Source organism: Penicillium diatomitis (genome assembly GCF_028827545.1).
Source record: "Penicillium diatomitis strain IBT 30728 chromosome Unknown utg000002l_segment0_segment0, whole genome shotgun sequence".
Taxonomy (NCBI): Eukaryota; Fungi; Ascomycota; class Eurotiomycetes; order Eurotiales; family Aspergillaceae; genus Penicillium; species Penicillium diatomitis.
In genome coordinates, this window is record NW_026623174.1 from 2,954,336 (window position 1) to 2,978,415 (window position 24,080).

A 24,080-nucleotide genomic window follows, 5' to 3' on the forward strand; every position below is an offset into this window, starting at 1 on the left:
TTGAGGAAGCGGGTCACCCTGTGAAACGAGCGACGCGAAAGCAAAAGGGAAGAAAGAAGGGAAGAAAGAAGGAAAGCATAGGGCCGATGGGATCGTACAAGAGTGAAAAGAGCACTAGTTTAGTGGCAACACGGTTCCAGAGACTAAAAGGTGATGATCGGAATAGTCCATGTAATCTGCCGACGTCTTTTGCCCCGTCTGCAGTGTTCAGTGTTCAAAGCTTTCCCAGTAGCCGATCAACCCGGGGGTCGCCATCCCGTGGAGGGTAGCATTTCCTTTTTATCAAAAGGCCAGGCCAACAGCCAGCAGCGGCGCGATGGAGACCCGATTCTGGAGTCGACACAGTCTTGGCTTTTGCCAATTGGGGGGAGGCTCCAGTAACGTGGATCTGACTAGTTGGTACTTGGTACAAGTTGGTAGTATGTATGCCATTTGACCTAGACCACCATTGTTATTCCACGCCCGAATCCAATGGGTTCTTTCTGCGGAACCGAGATTTGACATGGATGGGGGGGGGGCCATCCGACTCGCAGTACTGGAGCAGTTGGACTGTTGTGGCACAGTCGTTGAACTGCAGTCCTCCTGCGGTCTTGTGCTGCGTGGTCACTCGGAACCATCCCTCGGCGCAGATCTTCACATGTCATGCACCCACACCTACGCACCCTTGGGTACAGGGCAAATGAGATAAAATGGCGGAAAAGGCTCAAGAGGGAAGCAAGACCAAATGGGCATGAGAAGCTGGCCAATGGTGGGTCTGTCTCTTCCCCCGAAGAGAGTCCAAGCGGGATGGAGCAGGTAACCAAGTATGGCCGATGCAGGAAAGTCGCAGGAGTCGCAAGGGGAAACTAAATTAGTGTATGCGCCTCAAGTGGGGAGGGTCCGGCGCGGAGGAAAGACCATCTTTGACGATGGGCGCCGTCGTGCATGCAGCGAGCGGTGCTGGAACCAGGGTGATTGGATGTTCTCGAGAATGTAATTTGGGATGATATTCTGATCTTGCTGCCTTTTTCTTGAACTGCTGATTTGCTCGATGTCAGTCGGTAGGTGGGCATATATTGCAGTAGTACACCACTGGCACCAGGTAACCTGCGCGTGTGCGTCAGCAAGGTATACCTATTAAACCGTGCAAGACCGTTGACAACTGAGAAGTACTGTAGCAGGATATCCACTTTATTCGTGAGAAGTTTCTGCACATGATTGCCTCGGTCGCTCACTTTTCATGGTTCGCACTCGTTGTCACTTAGGAGGTCTTTTCCATCCTAGTTGACCAGTTTCCAAGGATTTCCTGGTCTACCACGTACGAAGGTTTCGGAGCGCGATTGCGGGGAAAGTCAAAATCCGGGTTGAACTGGATGCCAACCAGGGGTCTATGATATGTCAATGACTATGGAGTACGGAGTATGGAGTATGGAGTACGGAGTATGGACTCATCCGCATTTCCACCCTGTGGCTGATTTCCCGAAGGCGGGGGAGAGGCGACCAACTCGTGACGCAGACATAAAGTCTCCGGTCAACGTTAAAACGAGGGACCGAGGGATCTGATCTGCTGCTATTCATGTCCTTTGCAGGGATTTCATTCTTGTTGTGGTCCCCGTTGGTGGTAACTTGGCACGATGTGTCGTGAGCGACTCCTCCAGCCGAAGAATGAATGACTCGCAGCGGAATCGCGTGACCGCCCGTGTTGATAATCTCTTGCCCAACTGTAGTCAGACTCAGAGATACAATGCCATTAGTAGTTGGTAGTGACTACTTAGTACTTACTACCTAGTAGTAACTGGCTTTTTATTCAGGCACCATGTATTCATTGTATTGTAGGTCAAGACGCCAGACATAGCATCAGTTGTATAGGGACATACACTTTCTACTAGAACAATACAACATCTTCGATGCTCTATGAACGCCAAAGCTGCCCAGTGAGGACACTGGTACCGGTCAGTCTGACCGCGGTAGACATCCACATGGAAGAACCACTGCTAACTGCGCACGAGGCACCGTACCTGAGTGCCAGCTGCAGCTTGCATTGTCAGATCTGTACAGTGTACACTGTACAGTAGTAGTAGTATACGCTTTACAGTCTACACTCTCCAGTCCTCCGATATCTCATACCTAGCTACGCATTGATCACTGACATCTACATTCCTTCACTCCTGGCGACCATCCGTCACCCTCAACCTTGACAGACCGACCCTCCAAGACCCTGGCGAAATCGATCCAAGTCACACCTACCGTGGGATAGAAAGCCCGTAGCTCGAGGATCCCAGTAGGGACCGTGAAGCACACAGCACCCACGGGCAGTCTATACCTCGGTCCGCCTTCCCAAAGCTTAAAGATAGGCTCAGCTACAGATGCCAAGTTGCATGTGCAAGAGTTTCTCGAACGAGCGCCGCTACCCAGTGCCTGGTCCTAGTACCTAGTACCTACTAGTCCTATAGCAGTACTGACAGCAGTGCCTAGAACGAGTCAGCACGTCAGCACCTGTAGTGAGCACTAAGAGACAAGCGTGGAGGCAAAGAACGAGAAGAAACAGCCGTACGGACCCGGGCCCGTCGCCACCGACCGTCTAGCTTAGATCAAAAACACCACTGGCAGACTGGTAGAACCATCATGGTCCTCGTGAGATTCTACTGACTGTAGGGGGGTGGATATGCTCGGGATCCACCTTTGCAGGTCTGACAGGGATCGATCTGGACTTGCCACCAGAATGAACTGATTGAGAATGAGATGCATTTACCACACCTTGAAAGTCACCTACCTGGGGACTGAGCGACCGTTCTGGGATGACAGCTTGGAAGTACTCAGGACCTCTCCAGCACCCGGTCATGTGGCGCTGAGACTCACAATTTATCGTATCTCGTGTGTATTGTGTACTTGGTTTTTCCACGACTCACGCATGGCAACCCCACTGCGCTTACGCAGGTCGGCAATCAGAGCGTCCAACTTGACTTGGTCCTTCCACTGTCAAGTGTCAAAACGGACTCGGCCTGCGCTTGGGAGACGGATCTTCCTCGTTCCTAGTCCTACTGTCAGTGTCACTTGTCCCATGTCACACTTTGCATTTGAAGAACACGTCCTGCTCAATCTATCATTCTTTCCCCAGTCTGTCTTCCCCCATCGCTAAATGGTATTCTCCACTTCCTCTTGGTCGTCGCACCGACCATTCTGGGGTTTCGATGAAATGATTCAACTATGATCGATTGTCATTGGGCATGGACCATACAGCCGTCGGTGTACCCAATGTAGTTGTACCACTACCACCCAGTAGTGTACCGTGCAAACTGCAATGTGCATGGGGTGGAGCTCCGCCAAGGGCAACCGTCGGCGGCGAAGAGACAAAAACAACAAATGGGCGAGCAAGCATAGACCCATTGGAGTCTTTGCATGTCCTTGCAGACTAGCACAGTAGGTGTTTGGGAAACAGGGGACTGGCATTCGCTTGTCGGGAAGGGGAGGAGAAGTAGACGAGGGACGGGGCCAGAGATCGTTCCGGAGGTTGTTTGTTGTCCGACGGGAGCTTTGCTATTGTCACGGATAACTCGGTGGTCCTACGATCTGCCATGACTACCTTAGTACCTACTGCCTGACTGAGTCCTCCGTGTGTACTGTAGTAGGTATCTGGTATGTACAATTGTATATACATACATGAATCGGTCGGTATCCATTCGATTTGGGGATTATCTCTTCACGATGGCACGTTGTTAAGGTCTGCTTCTTTTTGCGAGGATTCCAATTTCTTCCCGTAGGCAAGTCCAGCAGATCGACAAGACGCTACAATTTTGAATTTACATCCTCGCCACGGACGCCTTTCTTTCTCGTCGCGCATCGCCCCAGATTTCTTACCTCGATACATGTACATATTACCATTAGGACTAGGAGTAGGCGGCACTCCAATCCAAAAGAAATTTGATTCTGCGGGAACAACCCTCACGACCATGTTCATACTCCAGGCTGGAAGTGAGAAGTTTGCCACCAAGTACTTAGATTACGAATTGCTGCATATTTGCTGAAATAACCACTTCAATCTAGTATCTACTCACTACTGTACGCAGCACCACCGCCGATCCAGAAAGAGATTGTCTAGCCCAAAGATCCACCATAAGAACACGCACGACTAAAAGTTCAAGTGACCGCCGAGTGATCCGATGATCCCAGCTGGAGTACTACCCCGAAATGCATGTCATGCCTGAACACTGCCATGCGTGTGCACACCGCATGCACATGACGATGTGCCGGAAGGTTCAGGTCGTCGGGTAGCCTATGATGAATCAAGACAGATTTCGCCACTTGGATATCCTCGATCCTGTGCAGGTAGCAGTATGTCATGTCCATGTCGCCAGATCTGACTTGAGTATCGCGCTAAGGATCCATCGGCGATCGAGGACGTTGGCCTCATTTCGGTTGGGAAGCCCCTACTTACCATCAGTACTGTCGGCTTTCCATAGTGGCATTCTAGAGTCTCTATATCAATCTACGTCAATGTAACGGTCAAGTAAACGGGGGAAAGATAGAGAAACGTAGTCTTCGTCCATTATAAGAGAGATGTGTCTCTCAAAAGGTATACTCTACTTATCGATTATAGATGAATGGATGGCCCGAGTTGAAAATTGAGAAAGTGTGCGGCCCAAGCAAATGAAAGGATGAAGATTTTTTTTCACGAAGGACTAGGTAATAGGTATATGCACACCGTGAAAACGACAAAAAAAAAAGAGATGAAATATACGACAAGGCTCAAACGATGTCTCGACTCGCGGGAAGGGTCCTCGCAATAAAATTTAGAAGAGCCGAAAGAATAGGGCCGAGAATGAAGAAAAATATTCATATGTGGAGTCGGAAAGAGCAGGTCCCAGGGAGTCGAGTATGATCAAGAGGATCCCAATCAACAGGTCTCGGAAATAGAAAAGTGACAAGATTGAAGGCCAAAATGGAAAAGTGAAAAGGGAAAAGAAGAGCAATGCCCTCAATTGGGTAAGGATGAAAGGGTTTTCAAAATATGTTGGGTATCCAGGATGAATCGAAAGAAAATAACTGTCGCTCCAAAACGTCGATGAGCTCGCACCCTAATCGTCGGTCTCGACGAGCGCTGCGCTGCAGAAAAGGATCCATAAAGATGGATGGAATGAATACAAAAGGTGAGAGCAGGCAAAAACAAAAAAAGAAGTGACAAGAAAGGAAAGGCGAAAGATGCGCATAAATCCGCCAATTGTGAAAAGAAAAGAAAATCAACCGGTCATCTCACAAGGAACGACTGAAGACTTGAAAAGTTTCCAGAAGAGACAAACAGCGCTGCGCAATACAAAGCATCAGATCAGAAAATAAAAAAACAGAAAATAATAGACCCGCGTATGCAGAGGGCCTGATTGTGGCGGCACAAAAGTCAAGTCGAATGATCGTGGGAAAAAGAAAAGCTAATACAGGGCTTTGGAAATTCCTGTACTAAGCTTCAGCGGCAGACTTTTTTTCGCTGGAACAAACCACGTGTGCGCGACTTGCTGCGTGGTTTCTTCTCGCTATTTGACTTTTTCTCACTGCTGACAGTGCGTCCACGAGAGCGTCCTCCACGGGCCTCATTATCGCCCATATACTTGGCTTTGTAGATCCTGTTCGACCGTTAGTATGAGAACAAGACCAGGGAACAGACATCAATTTCGTGCTTGAATCACGTCAGGAGCGGAAGACAAACCAGCTATTTCCGACCATGCTCATTCCTCGAGCCTCAGCCTCGCGATAGAAATGAGCGGCTTTTTTCAGATCCTTCTTGCAACCCACACCTTCGGCGTAACAGAACCCAGCTTCCGCCATGGCATCCGTATCACCCCATTGACCGGCAATCTCGAAGCATCGCAATGCGAGCGATTTATCCTGCTCGGTGCCCCATCCATTAAGGTGACTGACACCCAATTCATAGATGCTCAGGGCGAACTGGGTCTTGAAAGCCTTTTCAAGCTCCTTGGCTTGGGAAGCACCGGGGGCGTCGGGATTCGCTAGCATTTCCAGCCCGACAGAATCCACGGCTTTGCGCAGCCACCGCACGCCTTCCTGTTGATTGGCGCGCATACCCCAGCCATGGCGACAAGCCAGCGCATACAACAGCATTCCCCTCGGGCTGTTCTGCTTCGCTGCAATGCGCAAATGGTACGTCGATTCATTGAGCGAGCCCGCTTCGTGCAACTCAATACCCTTGGTGACGTGATCGTCCGCAGTCAAGGTGAGTGAGCTGGTCTTGCTGACCTGCGTCATCGCCGTTTGAGGGCGAAGGGTGCTAGCTGAGTCGGCCGAAGACACTGTCTCGTCCTTTTCACTCGTCTTGGGCCGAGCGGATTCGGTCGATGGTCGAGGAGGCGAAACGATCGCGGGCGATGGTGCGGCTCTCGGGGGGGACTCCGGGGCCTGGGCAGCGCCAGAGGACTGTGACGGGCCTGACACCGACACTGCCACCGGAGCTGCTGTAACCTCGTACATGGAATGGGGCTTGGGAGAATTCTCGACGCGAGTGTGAGAGGGAGGGGGCGTACGAGCGGAGCGTGGAATCTCCTCGGAATGTCGAGGCGGCGAATTCTCAAATAGAGGCTCCTGCCACTCAAAATGAGGGGTTTGCAATCCTGCAAAGACCACTGAATTGCGTGAGACGGCGCGGCCGCGTGGAAGATCGTATTTGGCGTAGGTATAGGTGGCTGATGAGGGCTGGTCTTCATCACCAGGGGATTTGGGCGTACCATCGGAGGCTATTGGAACTATTATGGGCGCCGGTTTGCCTGGACGGTGCAATTGCTGAGACTGACGGTCCCAACGCTGGTGCTGTGAGCCCATCGTCGGCGTCGTCGCGGGCTCGGAAGTGGCCGACGGGCCCGGTGCTGAGAGACTTGTACTTGAGCGACTTAGAGGTCGTGAGAAATTGAATGAAGGGCGAGGAAGATAGCTCGCGACAGAGGTCTCTGAGCTCAACGAGGGCGAGCGTGGATGAACCCGGAAGGGATAATTAGACATAGGCGAGTACGGCGCCGATACAGCGCTGCCCGACGAGAGTTTGCGCGGCTTTGAAAACGTCGAACCACCGTTTGAGCTACTGTAGTCATCATCGGAGCTTTCGGTGTTGAGCACTCGAGTCCTACTCGGCGGACGAGAACCGGGAGATACAGGCGGTGCCAGGTTGCGGGGAATCAGCAGTCGGCCTACTGAATCCGTGGACGACATGCGTGAATTGTTGGCCTCCGACTCTGGCGAGGCGCCATCTATCCCTGTTGCCAAGGAAGGGTCATGCTCGGGTGAATCTGCGCGAGGTATATCGAAACTCATTGCGCTCGACTGCACCATAATAGTGCGGGGAGTGTCCTGCTGTTCGTCCTCGTTCCCGTCCTGGTCCAACTCATCTTTCCCCTCCTCGTCTGGATCGCCGTCCTGACTGGGGTGTGAGATGGAACTGAAGCGGGGGTGTTCCGAGATGGGTCTGTACTTTGGCTCTTCAGGATCGGGGCGAGCTCTTAATGTCGGCTTTCGGGTCAGGGTGTCCACCTGAGAGTCGCTCGAGGGTGCGCGAAAGTATCCCGGTCGCGGGATGGAAAGCGATCGCGCGACGCTCGAGGGTGGTAATCGGCTCATGCGCCGATCTCGTCTGCGCGATTCATCCAGTTGTTTGGCGAGTAACCGGCCTTGTGCTGCGAAGGCATCTAGCGGTGATAGCGTGGGGGGACTTCCCCATCGTAGTGTTCGATGCGCGGAGATGGCAAGCCGCCCCGCAAAGTATCGTGAGAGGTGGAGCGGATGTCGCCCAAGTTCCTGCGGAACGACATGGAGATTTGTGGTGAAGAAAGAGGCAAGGGCGATTTGATTCGTTTCGTCGAGACGAGTTCGACCGAACGTCTGGTGCGGTGTTGGTTCTCCAAATCGTTGGCTCGTTCAGGTACGGCCTTCTCCACGTGGATCCGAGAATGGCCAGGGCAGGGTCAGGGTTGGTTGCGAAGACGAGGTTGAGTAACGTGAATCACCCGGAATCCGAAAGATCTGATTCATGCATGGGACCCATTGGGCGAAGCGAATGTCACCAGCCCTGGACTCTGCGTTCGTCACTCAGGAGCAGTTCCTGTCTCCGTTGAGGAATCGCCAAGAGGGGGGGGGGAGGGGGAGGCCAAGTCGAATTCGTTGGGCGGGGAAGGGCGACGAGGCCAAAGGAATGACAGCCCTGAAGAGACGACAGGGAGAGGCGGCAAGACAGTAGAGTCGACAACGACGACTTGCGCGGGTCGAGTCGCACAGGTGTCTTGAACAAGTATGGGATAATTTGCGAGTCGAATTCGCAGATGACCCCAAGGCACGATGACGAGAGCGCTTTGATTCTAGCGCAGAAGGGAAAGAGGGAGAGACACAAAGAAAGAGTGGCCGTGTTTACGAAGAGGGCAGCGAGAAAGAGGAGGCGAGCGGTAGGCAGAAAGTTAGAATCAGTCGAGGCCCTGACGATCCCCCGATGCACCAAAGAGGAGGCAGTCGCTGCGGGAGTCAGGTCATCATCATTCGATGGTCCCGTGCACTCCACAAGTTCCTCGTCGTAGTTGTGAGCCCCGAGTCTCTCTCTTTCTCTCTTTCTTTCTAATCAGGACTGCAATGGTCTCCACGCAGAGAAGGAGGGTAATCATCACCACACTACTACGACTACGAACATGACCACTACTGTTGTGCTGTGATTGATTCTCCTCAACTCCTCACGCCTCACGCCTCACATCCCAAATCGTGACCGGAAGTGATTTGGGGGTCCACTGGTCCATTTGACTAGTGTTTAGTGTCTAGTTGTCTAAAGTCCACTCAAGAGCGTCTCTGTCGGGGGTCGTAGTCCTGCTACTGTCCTGAACTCCTGATATCCAGGCCTCTACCCTGAGGTACTGTACTAGGTAGCTTCAAGGAGGATGCTTCCACCACTCAGTAGTATGTCAGTGAGTCACTCTACTCAGTAGTGGTACTGACACAATATCGTGATGACCACTATGACCGGTTATGAGCTTTTCCAGATACTTTGTCGAGTGAATTCCACGCTTTCGATTGATCTCTCCCCTTCTTGGTGTACATCCCAAGCGGTCGCCGTTGTTGTCTGGGCCCAGGAGTCTCTCATTCAGGGGTGGTTTGCCAAGATTCATGTCCTCTTGGGCCATTCCGGTTGGCTCTCGCTTATTGTTCCACCATCCGCTACGACTCCCCTCCAGTGTAGTGGATGTAGTGCTTCACTGCTTGGTGTGTCTTGGAGGAACACGCTCCTCCGAGGCTATCCCGATGCAACATGTTGCCTACAGGCTGAGAGGGCGGAATATGTTTTGCACTGTACCGAATGGCAAAGGTCAGTAGATTGCTGAATACTAGTGACTCTGACTTGAGTGACCAAGGTCCAACTGGGAGGGGAACCACTGAGCGGATGCGTAGAAGGGCGGACTGGGATGAAGACGAACTCGAATTCCACCTCGAGACTCGATAGAGTCGGTCCTCCATCAAGTTCAAGGCCCATCGAGCCAGTCAACAAAACCTTGAGTCTTGCCGACCAGTCTGGAGGCGCTGAGACATTTTTTTGCGGCGCGCCACCGATACGCATCACAGGTCCATAACTTGGCCACTGCGCAGCCATCTGTACCCATGGACGAGAGAGATCCAAATGCTCGCACTCTTGATGACCAGCTCCTCGCAGCACTTGCACTGAGGATGAGATAGACTGCATTTCGTGTCATATTCTGGGGACGGTGATCAAGTGGAGACGCTGGCTCGCACCTCCTATCTGCTCCGTCATTTCGAGCATGAAACGCAAGATCGGCATTCTTCTAGAATTCCATCGAGCCGCGCGCCGCGCAAGGGTCCCCTCGGCTCACGGCTCACGGCTCAGGGCTTGAAACTCTGTTTACTCAGGAGGAGACTAGGAGTAGTACTACGATAAAGTGTAGACTGGAGAGCGGCTACACTCTTGGAGTGTTGGCCGTTTATACTTTATAGTACAGTACTCAGTGTACTGGGTAATGGCCCAGTGAGTATGTACAAACTACAATAGCACATATTACATAGTAGTACACACGGGGTAGTGACTAACGGACTATATTCCAGACCAAGTGACGCTGAACAGCTTCACCACCTCAATGAAGCCGACCTTATTGCAGGGCAAGAGTTCCCTGTGACCGAGATGCCCGTCCATGCCTAAAGGAGCACCAATAACCGGGCACGATCGAAGAGATTCCAGGCCAGTACTGTACTCAGTGTACTGACTCCTGAGTACTTGACATCAGGAGTGGTACGTGTTCACTCACGTCACTTTCGCTGGACGCAGGAGCGAAAGCTCCAGGGCAGTGGTGCACCACTGAGTGCCGTCTACAATCCCATGTTGACAGGTTGGATACTCGACGCCTTCGTCATCACGTCAGATCTGACCCACGAGTGTGGCAGATCAGTCAACAACCGGTTCCAAGCACAGCAAGAGGTGATTGTGATGATTGACCACCGGGTCTTCCCCCTAGTCTACAACATCAGGCACATGGAGAATGCTTCTTCCAGAGCGCCTGTTTCTTTCCCGTCCATCCATCCTCGGCCCGCTTCCCACCGCGGGCGATGGGGCGGTTTCAAAAGGTTGTCCTCCTCGGGCGGGCAGAGCCAGTTGCAGTCCTCATCTCGATGGCAGTCTTGCCCCACGCGTCTCCTGAGTCCAAAGTATCCAGGCTGGCGTTGCTGAGGGCTCATGGGGCTGGCCCGCGTGGTCAATTGGCATGCTGGCCCGACGACAACTACCACTACTGTGATACGTCTGTCTTCTTCACGCTTGGATCTGTGATTGTTGTTCTTAATTTGGATTGCGACTGAGCAGTTAGCGCCGGATCCTGTCCGGAGACTCCTTCGGAGTTGAAGATGGTAGCAGGCAGTCTTGAGAAATTGGTCTCTCGGCTCTCCGGTGGCCAGTCAGAAACTGGTACCACTAACTATGTACTACTATACCGTTCGCTTCATCTCATCGAGCTTTTTTTTCCAAGTCCATATTGACATACACGCGTCAACTTGAGTCAACTCTCCAAGAATCTCGCAAAATGGAGCACAAGCATCTTTTCTTCCTCAGAACAGCTCATCTCCTCACGTGGAGGCTTGCCATCCTGCTTTCAACTCTGAAATAATTAGGCTTGCGCAACGGTCACTCTACATTCCTACTGTACTTGTTCTCAGTAAGAGAGGAATGGGAAGCGCAATGCACATCCCACCTTACTTATCATCATGGAGAAGGTACCTGATTCTGCCTCCTACCTAGACAGATTGTTTTTACTCTGGCTACAGTAGAATAGCACGTTTTATAGGTAGCCGTCAGGTCTTCTACCGAGGATTGCTCTGTTTGTTCCCCTGAATCATGTGTTTGCTGCTTAGAAATAGCGACCTCGGAGCAAAACAATCGAATGGTCCACGTACCACTAAAACTTCTATTTGATAAAAAAGAAGAAAAAAACCCTTTCCTTCCCTCTAACACGGTCGGTCCTTTGAGACGGAAATCAGACCCGATCGAGGTTACACCCGAGCGTGAGGCCCACGCCGACAGTGCAAAATGGATCGGACCTGCATTAGTCTCAATCGACTTGGCTGAAACGGTCGGCTTCAAGCGACCGTGAAAGGATGCAGTCGAGAATCGCCAAGACATCGGGTTGACACCAAAGTCAAAGAGATCTATCCCCAGAGCATGAATTTGGCAAGGATGTATGCCACATGCCACAAACCTCGAGTCCTGCCTCCCTGGAGCCCCATGTGACTATCACGATGGGTCCGCCAGGCAAAGTGTCTTCACGAGAAATGATCCGGAGAGTTCGAAAAGCTTATCCACCACGCCTCCGACACGGTGCATCTCGATCGAATCCTCTCTGCAAGATGGAATGTCCGGACTGGAGCGGCGCACAAAGGGTGGAACCAACCTAAACCGCATTGCACGGTAGCCACCGCGGCTTAGCTTCCCTTCAATCCACGGGAAACGGCGCTCTTTTGGGGGGCTTGCGAGGCATTCACGATGAGATGGTCGCCTGACCACTTCGTTTTTCTCCTTGTCTCTGTCTGTCCTCTCCCCCTCTCTCTCTCTTCTGCTCGTCGATGGTCGATCAACCGGCATATGATCACCTATATCAACCATTCATTCGCTCCTCATATTGCCGGAAGAGAATACTGACCATCGTTGTTGCTCGTGTATAGTTCTCGAGTGTGGTGGCATTGACTGCTCGAGGCTGATAAGACCGGGGCGGTGATCTAGACAGCTGAGCTTCAGAGCTGGTTCGCATTTTTGGGTTCCAGATCCGCCAAAGGCCTCGTCTACAGCCAGTCCATCCAGTGAAACATAATTTACAGGAGTAAAAGAGCACACTCGGATTGCGCACATCTCCTCCATCATGACCATCTCCTGGGCACGACTGTTCGGGGCCGATCCCAGCCTCGACAACTTGCATCGCTTCGAGACTTCATGGCTGCTCTCACCCATGGCCTTGGCCGGAGTGCGTGCCCTCACCACCCTGTACATCTTCACCACGATCTTTACCATCTGGGGTTGGTATGGATCGCACGATGACTCTTCTGCCATCGGCCAGTCCTTCAGCTACTTCACCTGGTTGACCTACTGGGGACTGGGCTTCTATCATCTCACGGCGACCATTCACACCGTACTCTATGCGCGTACAGGTCGGTCAGTGCTGCTTGATCGCTGGCCGCGTGTCTTTCGAGTCTTGCATGTTTTGTTCTATGCGACCATCACGACGTTCCCGTTCCTGGTCACGATCGTGTTCTGGGCGATCTTGTTCAAGGCACCTTTCTACAAGGAGATTTTCCCTGGATGGTCCAACGTGAGTAACACCTATCCTCACTTGCGTCAGAACATTCACCTCCACCCGCGTGATACTCCCAATCGATCTCCCAGGATCCGAGAATCCATGCGCACCTGCCGACGCCTCGATGCTCCACAGCTCTTAATGCTATCTGGATGTCTTCATTCACTAACAACCCTCCTAGATCTCCCAACATGGCCTAAATTCTCTCCACGCCCTGGTAGAAATCATCCTGCCCGCCACCGCACCTCACCCCTGGATGGCAATCCCCGTCCTCGTCCTCTTACTCCTCTTCTACCTCTGTGTCGCCTACATCACCCACGCCACAAGTGGCTTCTACACCTACTCCTTCCTCGACCCGGGCGTCGACGGCCACAAGAGCGGCCTCGTGACCGGCTACTGTTTCGGCATCCTCGTCGCCATCCTCATCCTGTTCCTGGTTTCGTGGGGCCTGATCCGTCTGCGCGTCTATCTGACCGGAGACAGGATCAAGCGTGCTGCGCGGGATCCCCTGCGCCATGGCCCGGGGGACTTTGACAATGCGACGAGATTGCGCGATGCATCGATGGAGATGAAGCAGGCTTCGGCGGTGTAAAATATGTGAGCTTGAACGTTGTGGGATCGAACAACAGATGATAACTCGCGATTGAGTCCAAGGGCGGGAGCTGTACTAGAATCTGGATGCGGGGTTGGGACGCCTCCTCCATCACTGGACCAAAAGCGTGGAATGCTGTCAGGCTAGTGAATTGTCAACCCTAAAATACCTTGCCCACCAGCTACCTGGGGCTACCCTAATATCAAGCTTTAATTTATGAGAGCTGCCCGCTCCTTGTCGAATCATCTTGACCCATCATGGATATCAGAGGGAAGATTTGCTGTATTATAAGGCTATAAAGGGTGGGGGTATAGGTAGTTCCAATCTGATAATGGGGGAACCGAAAGACTTTCCATGTGGGTAGATGGGAAGAAACACCCGCGTCTCTCTGCCTGGGGCTGAAAGAATGTCATGTAATCAAGAACAGCACAGCTGTCACATCCGTCACCGGCAGAGTGATCTCTCGGGTCGGTCTCACCACATTTCCATCTCGCGGTGGGAACTATAGGGCCGCATCACTTCGCGCTACGCTGACCCATCATCAAGCTCACCAGGCCGCTGGGTACCCAATCCCCGATGAGACTGTAAGAACGCGCGCCACGACCAACGTAGACAACAGCACTTTTATGGGCACGGCGCCCAAAAATATTCTTCGATGCCGGCTCCAGCGCATCCAGCACAGCATGATGGAGGACCCGCGCCGAGGATCCACGGATAGCAGCCGGTCCGGCGGAAGCAACCGGACGCTGTTCAACGCTGTTCAGATACCGGGAGCCATATAGCGCTCGCTGCTGCGCGTTCCACGCAAGCACCTCGGTCCCCGCGACCTGACTCTGTCCGGGTTTATATGAGGGGCCGAGATCAATATTGCCCAGCCGAAGCTCGACCACGTCAACGTTGCCTTTCTCAAGAAGAGCAAGTTCTTGGCGGAGCGAGGCTGCAAAGCCCGAAAGAGCCCGTACCGTTGTCACCTCCGGACCGGCAAACGGTGCGGAAAGGGACGAGGAGATGGAGGGATACGCAAAAATGAGCGCACTGCTATTGCTGCGGAGGGTCAACAGAGGGAGGAAGATCTGGGCAGTCAGGATTGGCGACAGAATGCGGGCATTCACGGTATCAGCCCACGATGACGCTGGTATCGTAGCGACAGGTCCAGCTGAGTAATTCGGTGAGGGGACAATGATGACACCGCTGAGCTGGCATGTGTGCGGTGCGACGCCGGGGACGGGATATTGAGGCTGTGTGATGAGGGCTCGGAGCTCGTGGAGTGAGGGATGCAGGTCAGATGAGTTCGATGCTGTCTAATAATTTGCAAGTGGTCAGAATCGCGATTCCCAAATTGGTGCATGGTGCGCAGAAACCGACCGTAGTCAAATCCAGCCACAGGGGCTTGATGTCCGCTCGGTGTTCAGATTGAACAACAATCTCTTCGTCGGCTGACGAGACCGTCACGTAGACAATATATCCTCGGCGCTCTAGGTCTGCTGCGATCGCTCTGGTCATAGGCTCGTGAGGTGATCCGGATACGACTGGTACATTGTGTCAGCAAGCCCGCGCCCCTGCTATCAACCTATGCATCGTTCTGTTCTTTGCTGTCTTACCCACAACCTCTTTCCGTGACCCGTTGCCTGCTCTCCTAGCCTTTCTGCGCTTGCCGTTCAACTTTTTACTTCCGTACAGCAAAACGCACCCAGTACCAACGAATGCGACAAGGGCCGAGCTCAGCGCACGGTGCCGAGTCACCCAATCCTGTATGCGGTCAGACAGACCCGTAGATGCAGCGCGTATCTCCCTCGTGCGGACAGCCGGTCGGACTGAAGCCGGAAGCCATCCTTGCTGGCCAAGTGTCTCTCGAATCACAACAGCGGCGCGGTCAAACTGGCGGTCGATAGAGTCGGCGACTTGCAACGAATATCGTCTTACGTCATGGGGTATAGACGCTAGCTGCGAGTCCACCAGGTGTCAGATATAGCTGGATACTTCTCAACTCTCCGATGAGGTCCTTAGTTACTCACGTAATCAAAGAAAAATTGGTCGTCGCTGGTCATCGTGATTTGGCTGGAATGCAGAGCAAATATCGATGAGTCGATAAGCTCAAAGCGGCCGATAAGTTGATAGATCCCCACTTTGCCGTCGCATCATGTGATCTACCTTGAATGTTATTGGAGACATCGCACGCGATAATCAGCCAAAATGAAACTACCACTTTGAACGATGTTTTCTTGGTGCTGGCAATAGATCATGATACACTCTGAGCATTGGAAGGCGTCCGAATCCGCAATTTCAAAGAGCTGAGTATTAGATTCATGCGAAAAAAAAGCGATGATGGACTGCTATTCCAGAAGTTAGTTCTCATAAAGTATGCGGATATGGGTACTCGGTGCCGCCCGCTGGCAAGATATATTACGTGGTGAATCCCGTCCTGGCAGTTTGGAGATAGTATTGTCGAATGCAATACCACCATTCAGGTACCTGTGTGGATGGATAGCACCAGAATTTAGAGTACAAAAAGTGGTATTATCCATGACCAGGTCAATGGTAAGGACGAACCTCATGAGCGATAAGTACCTACCTTACTTTTCAAAGTGTCTCCTATTTCATTAGTGCAAGTATATACATAGACTGTGTAGTGTCACGTGTGTACAAGTGAGAATCAGACAAGAACTCAGTTCAATCGATGATTTACTTCAACTCAGTCCCCCGTCTCTAACAGTGCATTTCTTACCTAAACAGTGTATTTCCAATTGCATGCGACCTGGAAATAGACCTTGGAATTGCCCGATCAGATGTACATATGCAGGTGGTTACTGACCCACATTGATGAGAGCCGCGATCTCTGCCTGAGGCTCAAGGCACTAGGCCTCACATACCAGCAAGGTCGATTTACGATCGTAGGCTCCAGCTCGCCACCGACATGCAGCCTGTCAAAGGCTTTCTTCAACTCTGACGGAAGCCTCTCAGATGTTTCTGTTGAAGTCTTCCCTCAAGGAGCGTTCCTTCCTTCCTGGAAGCTTCTTTTTCTAGCTTCATATAGCGCCCATAGATTTTCCCGTTCAGTAGGAAATCAAGGGTCTTTCTCGCTGCAGCTTCTCTTCCTGGCTTGCCATCAGTGTCTCACACCGCGTGCTTTGACAAGTCAGTCTGCTGACTTGTTGGAGTTGCAGATCTAGGTCATTCAAGTCATTCGAGGAATGCTGCTGCGTTGTGAATTCGGAACCTGAGCTTGCCTAGAGTACACTTTGGGTCCCTCGTTCATCGTCAACTTCCCGAACCTCGTTTCACATCTGCAAGATGCTCGAGTTGGATCCACTGATATCAGAATACCGCCATGAGAAAAAACGTCCGCGCGAGTCCGAGGCACTTTTCATCTTGCGCAAGGTCGCCTCCCTTGTCAAGCCGATCATGCGTCAGCGGTCATGGAGAGTTGGCGCTCTGTGCGAATTCTATCCTTCACAGAGAAATCTTTTAGGTCTGAATGTCAACCATGGTCAGAAAATATGTTTGAGGCTACGGTATTCCTCAGACCAGCGGCAATTCTTACCCATCGAGCAAGTTGTAGATACCATGCTACATGAGTGAGTGACCCTCGAAAATGCCGTGGCACCGCACTCCTTTCTAACCTCCTTTCCAAGGCTATGTCACATTGTACACGGGCCGCATGACAGAAAGTTTCATGCACTGTGGAATCAGCTTCGAGATGAGCACGAGGAGCTCGTCATGAAAGGCTATACAGGAGAGGGATTCTTATCCCAAGGCAAGCGCCTCGGTGGGAGTAGAATTCCTCTTGACGAAGCCCGTCGACGAGCACGTGCAGCTGCTGAGCAGCGGAAAGCTCTGGCCAAGAATTCTGGCAAAAGACTCGGTGGTGCACCGGTTCTGCGTGGCACAGATATGCGCAAGCTGCGTGCCGATGCAGCCCAACGTCGCCTCGAAGTCACGAATGGGTGCGCCTCGGGCACGGATCGAAGCGACGAGCTTGCCGAAGAAGCTTCACGGAATGGATTCAAAACCAAAGCAGAAGAGGATGATGCCAATGAGCAGGCAATATTGCAAGCCTTCATTGAACTAATCCAAGAGGAAGAAAGAGAGAAATACGGAAAGTCCTATATACCTCCTAGCCGTGAGAATCCCGCCGGTCCAAGAGAGAATGATCCTGCAGATCAGTCTGAGACAGGGACGTCTGATGACGAACTACGGCCGGCCCGTGATCCAGAGCAAGCCCTACCACAGCGCTCCGGTGCAGACAACATTTCCTATGATTCGCCGTGGACGTGTACGACTTGCACTCTAACGAATCCTCCTAGTTTTCTTTGCTGTGATGCGTGTGCCGCGGAAAGACCCCTGCCATCAACTACTACAACTACAACTGCGATTGCAGATACAGTGACCCAAAGCAAGGCAACTTCACACCCAGCCACGGCAACTCAAAACGCAAAGAAACGACCTTTGCAGGATGATCGCGACGAAGGCAAAGATGAAGGCACTGCAAAAGGAAACTTTGCTTTCAAAAACAGGACTCGGGCTATGGATTCCTTACTCTCAATCGAGAAGAACACGAGCAAGCGACCACTTGGCTGGCTATGCGATCGATGTGGGAGCTTTATGGAGACACACTGGTGGACTTGTTCCGCTTGTGGGAAATTGAAAGTGTCATCCTAATTGTATTCAGTTCGGCTGTACCCACTTTGTACTATATGATATAATGATACTATGATACTGCCTATCAATTAGACGCGGACTCACGAATTGACGAGTTCACTCTCCTTCTCCCTATACTGGACGTGCACACGATTCTTATATTTGGGCAATAAACCGCGCATTGACCACTGAGATTCATGAAATTGGAGGGCGTGGTCGGAATCTTGATACAGCTACTATAATATACGTTGCAGTCTGCCCCAACAACTTCGTAGACAAAGACTACGTACCCTCGAGCCAGTGATGAAAACTGCATCAAATACATCACATAGGAAATTGACTACACTCCGTATATGTAGAGTCAAATTCTAAAACTCGCAGTTACTGGACAGGAGAAGGAATTTGAAATGAGGTAGACAGTTAGACTACCATGTCGCTTCGTTCAGGGCTCCCTTTTGCATGCAATCAATTACAGCCGTTAATAATGCCGAGGCATGTATTGATTTCCCATTGTGGTCTCTGTACTCAGCCGTAGTAGTGACAATGACTAATCCGCACTAGCTCCACCAATTAATTTCGCCAATCCTCGCTTCCTTGACTCTTCTTCTTCTCCCGAGTGCCCTTTCTTTTTTCCCGAATACTCCAAGCAGTACGGATCATGACTGATAATGCTCAAGTCACTGACCTAAAGCTTCAAGCTCTGTCAAGGTACGTTTCACAATCACAATCGCATGTGTCACTGACGAAGACCGAAGCATGGGACAACTGGAAAAAGAAGATGAAAACTCGCACGTCAAGAAAAAGCTTCGATGATGAGACCTTATCAATGAACCGAATTTTTTTAGGAAGAGCCGGAAGAGGTATGGCAGTTAGGGCCCAAAGTGGTTACCGTCTGTCGTCGATGCTTATAATGGTTCGGCTGAAGAAGCTTTTGACACTCGCGATTCAGTTATCCTCTGCCGTGGTCTTCGGGCAAACTCTTGTCTCCGTTGGAAGGGATCAGCAACATGCTAACATTCTGTTGCTTTTCAGTGAATAAGTATACCGTTCGAGATAAACCAGCCTGAGCGAGTGTGTATAGGATAAGCGGGGGAATGCCCTTTTCGGTTCAAATAGATTCGAAATTTAGCATAAATGATGAATGAACAACCCTACTCTATTCCAATAAACACTGACAGAGACGTGGGTAATTCTGAATTAGAATGAGTTATATGTTCAGGCCATAATGCAGTATCATACATCCCATAATCTTGATCTCGAGACTCGCAAGGATATAGGACTTTTTGTGAAACGAAAGAAATATGCAAGAAACGACTTCCCAAAATGAAAAAATGACCACGGGGTGAACCAAAACGCCTATTGACATGCTCGAGAATATCGGCCAACTCAGGCAACATTCCGGAATTGACGCTTCTTGCCGGTGCCGCTGCTCTCTTGGACAGGTGTGAATGTCTCCTCGTCGACATAATCCTTTGTAGTATGCTCCCGAATTTGGTTGCCGATAATCTGCAAAGCGGACAGGTTGAAACCCATTTCATCCTTCTGGCGTGCCAGAACCTTCCGGAGAGAGACGCGAATGCTGTCAAGCATGGGTCGCATCAACTTGCTCGTCACAATCTGTCGATGATGTGTTTTAAGCATGAAGAAAAGCACACGGCAGGTAAGAGGCACGTTCCACTCGCGCTCCGCCCAGATGTTGAGGAAGGTGAAGAGCGAGGGTAGCTTGGAGAACGGCAGAACCAACAAGGCGTCTTGCAAGGCGGCAGCGGGGATCTTCTGCACAGTGTTCAACACATGCTGCTCTGCAGAAATGTTGCCCAGAGCGATGTAAGTTGGGTTGCGGTCGGGTGGCGCAGCACCGGCTTTGGGGTTTCTAGCCTGGACCTTTCGCCATTCACGCATGATTTCGAGGTCTTCCATGCCGAGATCGAGCGCCTCTATAATCTTCTCACCCGCCATGAGGGTGGTCGTGGTCTGCTTACCGGCATCTGCTGCCTCCGCCTTCTCACCATCCTCATTTTCTTCATCCCGTTCGAGTGAGGCAGTGAGAGTGCTGTCGTATGCCTCCTCCATTTCTTTCTCGCGTTCTTCCTCCAGGAAAAGCTCCTCATCGGTCTGCTTCCAAACACGAATGCTCTTGTCGTGGCTGGCGCTCACGATGAACTCGCCGTCGTGGCTGATGACCAGCGCCCAAATCTCTCCATGGTGTCCACTCAGTTTCTGAATCTGTTCAAACTTGTCTCCATCCCAGTACTTGATGATCTTGTCCTTGCTTGCACTGAAGAAGTTGTGACCATTCTGCTCCCGATTGGTCGGGACAAATGCGACTGCCATGACACTGTCCTCGTGGGCCAAGAATGCCTTATGACAATCACCAAAGTCAAGACCCCATAGTCGGACAGTCTTGTCGGCAGAGCACGTAACAATCATCTTGCTGTCGAAGGAGATATCCATGCTCAACACTGGAAGCTTATGACCGTAGAGATTGAGGAAGAGCTTCAAAGAGTCCACGAAGAACACCTTCACTGTGTTATCCAATAGAGACACGGCCAGCAGCCGTGAGTCGGGGGAGAAACGCAGGCTAAGAATGTCGTCGTTCACCTTGAGTGTCCTCGTATGTGCCAATTTCAGACGTGGCGTGGTGCGCTTTGTACCGGGAATCTCCTCTTGCACAACCTTGAATTCCCAGAACTTAGCAGTCTTATCCGCGCTGCCACTAACCATGGACTTGCCGTCGGGGTGAACATGAAGAGACCAGACTGGCCCGTCATGAGCCTTGATGGTGTCAAGCAGAGTTGAAGACGCGATATCGAACACTTCCAATTCACCATTTTTGTTACCCACCACCACAATCTTGTCACCCGGAAGGAACGCAGAGCAGAGAGCATAACCGCACTCCAGTGTTCGCAAACAAGTGCCAGTACGGATGTTCCAGACCTTGAGGCTACCATTAGAGGCCGAAGCAAGCATGCGATCCTCGGAGCTCAGCGCAACTGATCGAATATCTGCACGGTGGCCTGGAAGTTCAACGGCAAGAGTCCTGGTGTAATCGCCATCTTCCTCCTCCTTGTTCTTCTTCGCTGCCGTCACCAGAGTGTAGGACTCAAGCTGGTTGTTTGTCGTTGCGGCAAGGAGGTTGAGGCGACCGCTGATCTTTGTAGTCATCCAGTCGAAAGAGCGAACTTTGCCAGTAGTCCGCACAATGACATGAGGCACGAAAACCTCCGTAACCGGGGCCGCTGCAGGATCCTCGGAAATAACCTGCTCTGCCTCGGCACCGTCGTCCTTGCCCTCGCGTTTAGCCTCCTTTTCCTTTCTCCTCTTCATCTTGCGGGCGACGGCCTTTTGGACCTCGGTCTGGGAACGGATGCGCCAAACCTCCACGGCTCTTTCTGAGCCATGAAAACCTACGTAGTCCGCACGTGGGTGGAATCGAATCCCAGTAGTGCGATCTTTACCATTCCTGTAGAAGGTTCCTCGATCCGTGAGGATCCGCTGTCCTTCCTGAGCTACCTTTTCCCTTGAGACCTCGAGCATCACACCTTCGTTGATGGACCATACTTTCAACTCGCCGTCATTTCCAGCGGTGATGCAACCGCCTTGGTCTGGAGACAATCCGAGACTCCAGCATTCGCCATTTGTTTGCGCCACATGTGTTTCGATACAGTGTTGCGAGGCTAAATCCCAAACTTTGATCAGGGAGTCTTTGCCGGTGGTAAGGAGGAATCCAGCATGCTCGCTCAGGCCGGAAGCGTTCAGAAGGTCTTGGGACGGAAAAAGAAAGTTCAAAGAGGTGATCTGATCCGTATGTCCACGAAGTTTGAAAATTCCAACCTCGGCAATTAGATCCCAAAGAATGATGTCGGTATCCTTCGAGCCACTTGCCAAGCGTACACCGGCATTGTCGAAGGCAAGCTGGGTAACAGCAGATTTGTGGCCGTTAAAGGAGATGATGATTGTGCTCGTGCGGGAATCCCAGATTCGAATGCTGCCGTCTTCATATCTAATTTCAAGGTAGATACAATCAGTCAGCGTGTTCAATGCATGGGGGCGATTGATGTGACAAGTTTTACCCAACGGCGAACAAGTCCTCGTCTGTCTTGCTCTGAGTGACCACGGTCACTTGTGCCCTGCAGGCAGAGTCTCGCCAGCGACCAAGTAGTTCACCTTTTTTCACATCCCAGCATAAAACCTGTTCACTTGCACCAACGATTGCCCGACCGGCGCCTGTCTGACGAGCAGCGCCTGGAATTTGCTCATCCTTTGCCCAAATGGCATTGGACGTTGCTGAGGCAATGAGCCCAAAAGTCTCGGACTGCTCAAATTTTCTGTAGATTGAGCAAGATTAGACCATCGATCTCATCACACCTCTAAATGATCCACTTACAGGTACGATTTCACCATCGTCGCAGGGTTGTCGGGAAAAATTTTGGAGATTGGGATCTGCTATCGATAGCACAAAAATTATTACGGGCGGCGGCAGCGACCTATCCGGCTCCCCCACCGCCCATGACGATCGTATAGCTGCCTTCCCCAAACTACCCAGCCCACACGTTGTCGTGATCCTGCATTAAGCTGCATTGACTTGCCCATCATGCTTCTCCTAGACTATCAAAACGCACTGATTCAGTCTCTTCTTACAGAGCGCTTCTCTGGGTACTTTGCTCACTTCCCCTCCATGCGTGTCTCCTCACCTTTCCACTCATTGTGCACAATGGATACCCCGTCCCACCTAGCTGACGATTGCCCGCAGTGCTCCCCCCGTCTCCATTGACCAAGTGGTCTCCGATTTCGATGGAGTGACTTTTCACCTTTCCACCCCTGAGTCCAAGACGAAAATTCTTATTTCGATCAATGTCAAGTGTTTCAAGGAGCTTGTCCAGTATGGCGCCCAGGAAGTACTTGAGCGTGAATACGGTCCCTACATCGTCTCTCCCGAACCCGGCTACGACTTCTCGGTTCAGGTCGATCTTGAAAACTTGCCCGCGGAACAGGAAGCGAAAGATGAATTGATCATGAAACTCGCATTGCTTAAGCGCAATGCCATGGCTGCTCCCTTTGAGCGCGCGTTTGACGAGTTTGCGAAGCTTGAGGAGGAGGCTTCGCGCTATACATCCGAATCAGCACCGCAGGGCGTTCAGGAAGGCGGAGAAGTAATGGCAATTCACTACCGTGAGGAGGAGGCTATCTACATCAAGGCGAGCTACGACCGTGTGACTGTCATTTTCAGCACTGTGTTCCGGGAGGAAACAGACCGAATTTTTGGCAAGGTCTTCCTGCAGGTAACTATTATACTCCTCGTCCTTGCAAAGCATCTTGCCACCTCTCTTCCCGGCAAACATGTTCTTATTTTTTAAGGAATTTGTCGATGCGCGACGCCGAGTCGTTACATTGCAAAACGCTCCTCAGGTACTTTTCCGCAGCGATCCACCTCTTGAGCTGCAGGGCCTGCCAGGACATGAGAACGCGGTCAAGGGAGAGATGAGTTACGTCACTTTCGGTCAGTCTATTCTTGATGGACCCCTCGCTATTAAGATGGCGCACTAAGTGTTGGTTGAACAGTGCTATTCCCTCGACACCTGACGCCTCAGCGCCGTTATGAGAATATTTCCCACATCCAGACCTTCCGCGATTACTTTCACTACCACATCAAAGCATCCAAGGTGAGACAAGCTGATACGACTACATTGGAAAGCCACAACATTCGCCCTGACGCTGACACTAAACGACAGGCCTATATCCACACGCGCATGAGGAAGCGCACAGCTGATTTCCTGCAAGGTATGTGGTCTCTTGGGCTTGAAGTCAGCCTGTTATCTGACAATATTCAGTTCTCAACCGTGCTAGACCTGAGAATGAAGATCGGGAGCGTAAGACAGCGAGTGGGCGAACATTCCGTGTTCAAAACTAGAATCTTCGTTGACTATTGTGATATCACCCTGGAGGCGAGCGTTCATGACAGCAAAGCATTTCGATTCCATATTTTACTATTGTCTTTGAGTAAAAGTCTGAGGCAAGCCATGCCTGTGACAAATTTCCTTGTTTCAGAATGCCAA

At 51.5% G+C, this 24,080-nt stretch overlaps 6 protein-coding genes across 6 annotated transcripts; 3 read left to right on the forward strand and 3 right to left on the reverse strand.

The window, feature by feature from the left end:
* Positions 1-5,437: 5,437 nt before the first annotated feature.
* N7539_002113 (tetratricopeptide repeat protein) lies at positions 5,438-8,753 on the reverse strand (the record flags this gene model as incomplete). The annotated part of the gene is made up of 4 exons (XM_056931716.1): positions 5,438-5,594; positions 5,678-7,854; positions 8,246-8,478; positions 8,702-8,753. 4 exons carry the CDS (start codon positions 8,751-8,753, stop codon positions 5,438-5,440), a joined length of 2,619 nt encoding a protein of 872 aa, XP_056793747.1.
* A 3,609-nt stretch (positions 8,754-12,362) lies between these two features.
* On the forward strand, positions 12,363-13,386 carry N7539_002114 (uncharacterized protein; the record flags this gene model as incomplete). Its single annotated transcript, XM_056931717.1, has 2 exons — positions 12,363-12,809; positions 12,976-13,386. 2 exons carry the CDS (start codon positions 12,363-12,365, stop codon positions 13,384-13,386), a joined length of 858 nt encoding a protein of 285 aa, XP_056793748.1.
* Positions 13,387-13,901: 515 nt separating this feature from the next.
* N7539_002115 (DUF1776 domain-containing protein) lies at positions 13,902-15,434 on the reverse strand (the record flags this gene model as incomplete). The annotated part of the gene is made up of 4 exons (XM_056931718.1): positions 13,902-14,687; positions 14,752-14,915; positions 14,988-15,330; positions 15,402-15,434. 4 exons carry the CDS (start codon positions 15,432-15,434, stop codon positions 13,902-13,904), a joined length of 1,326 nt encoding a protein of 441 aa, XP_056793749.1.
* A 1,243-nt stretch (positions 15,435-16,677) lies between these two features.
* N7539_002116 (metalloendopeptidase WSS1) lies at positions 16,678-18,045 on the forward strand (the record flags this gene model as incomplete). The annotated part of the gene is made up of 2 exons (XM_056931719.1): positions 16,678-16,961; positions 17,019-18,045. 2 exons carry the CDS (start codon positions 16,678-16,680, stop codon positions 18,043-18,045), a joined length of 1,311 nt encoding a protein of 436 aa, XP_056793750.1.
* Positions 18,046-19,410: 1,365 nt separating this feature from the next.
* On the reverse strand, positions 19,411-22,428 carry N7539_002117 (snoRNA-binding rRNA-processing protein DIP2; the record flags this gene model as incomplete). Its single annotated transcript, XM_056931720.1, has 3 exons — positions 19,411-22,027; positions 22,098-22,352; positions 22,412-22,428. The coding sequence occupies 3 exons, from the start codon at positions 22,426-22,428 to the stop codon at positions 19,411-19,413; spliced, it is 2,889 nt and encodes a 962-aa protein (XP_056793751.1).
* A 121-nt stretch (positions 22,429-22,549) lies between these two features.
* N7539_002118 (actin-related protein 2/3 complex subunit 2) lies at positions 22,550-23,935 on the forward strand (the record flags this gene model as incomplete). The annotated part of the gene is made up of 5 exons (XM_056931721.1): positions 22,550-22,680; positions 22,778-23,306; positions 23,383-23,524; positions 23,587-23,805; positions 23,856-23,935. Coding segments are annotated over 5 exons (1,101 nt in total), but the record flags the coding sequence as incomplete, so codon positions are not given.
* Positions 23,936-24,080: the final 145 nt, after the last annotated feature.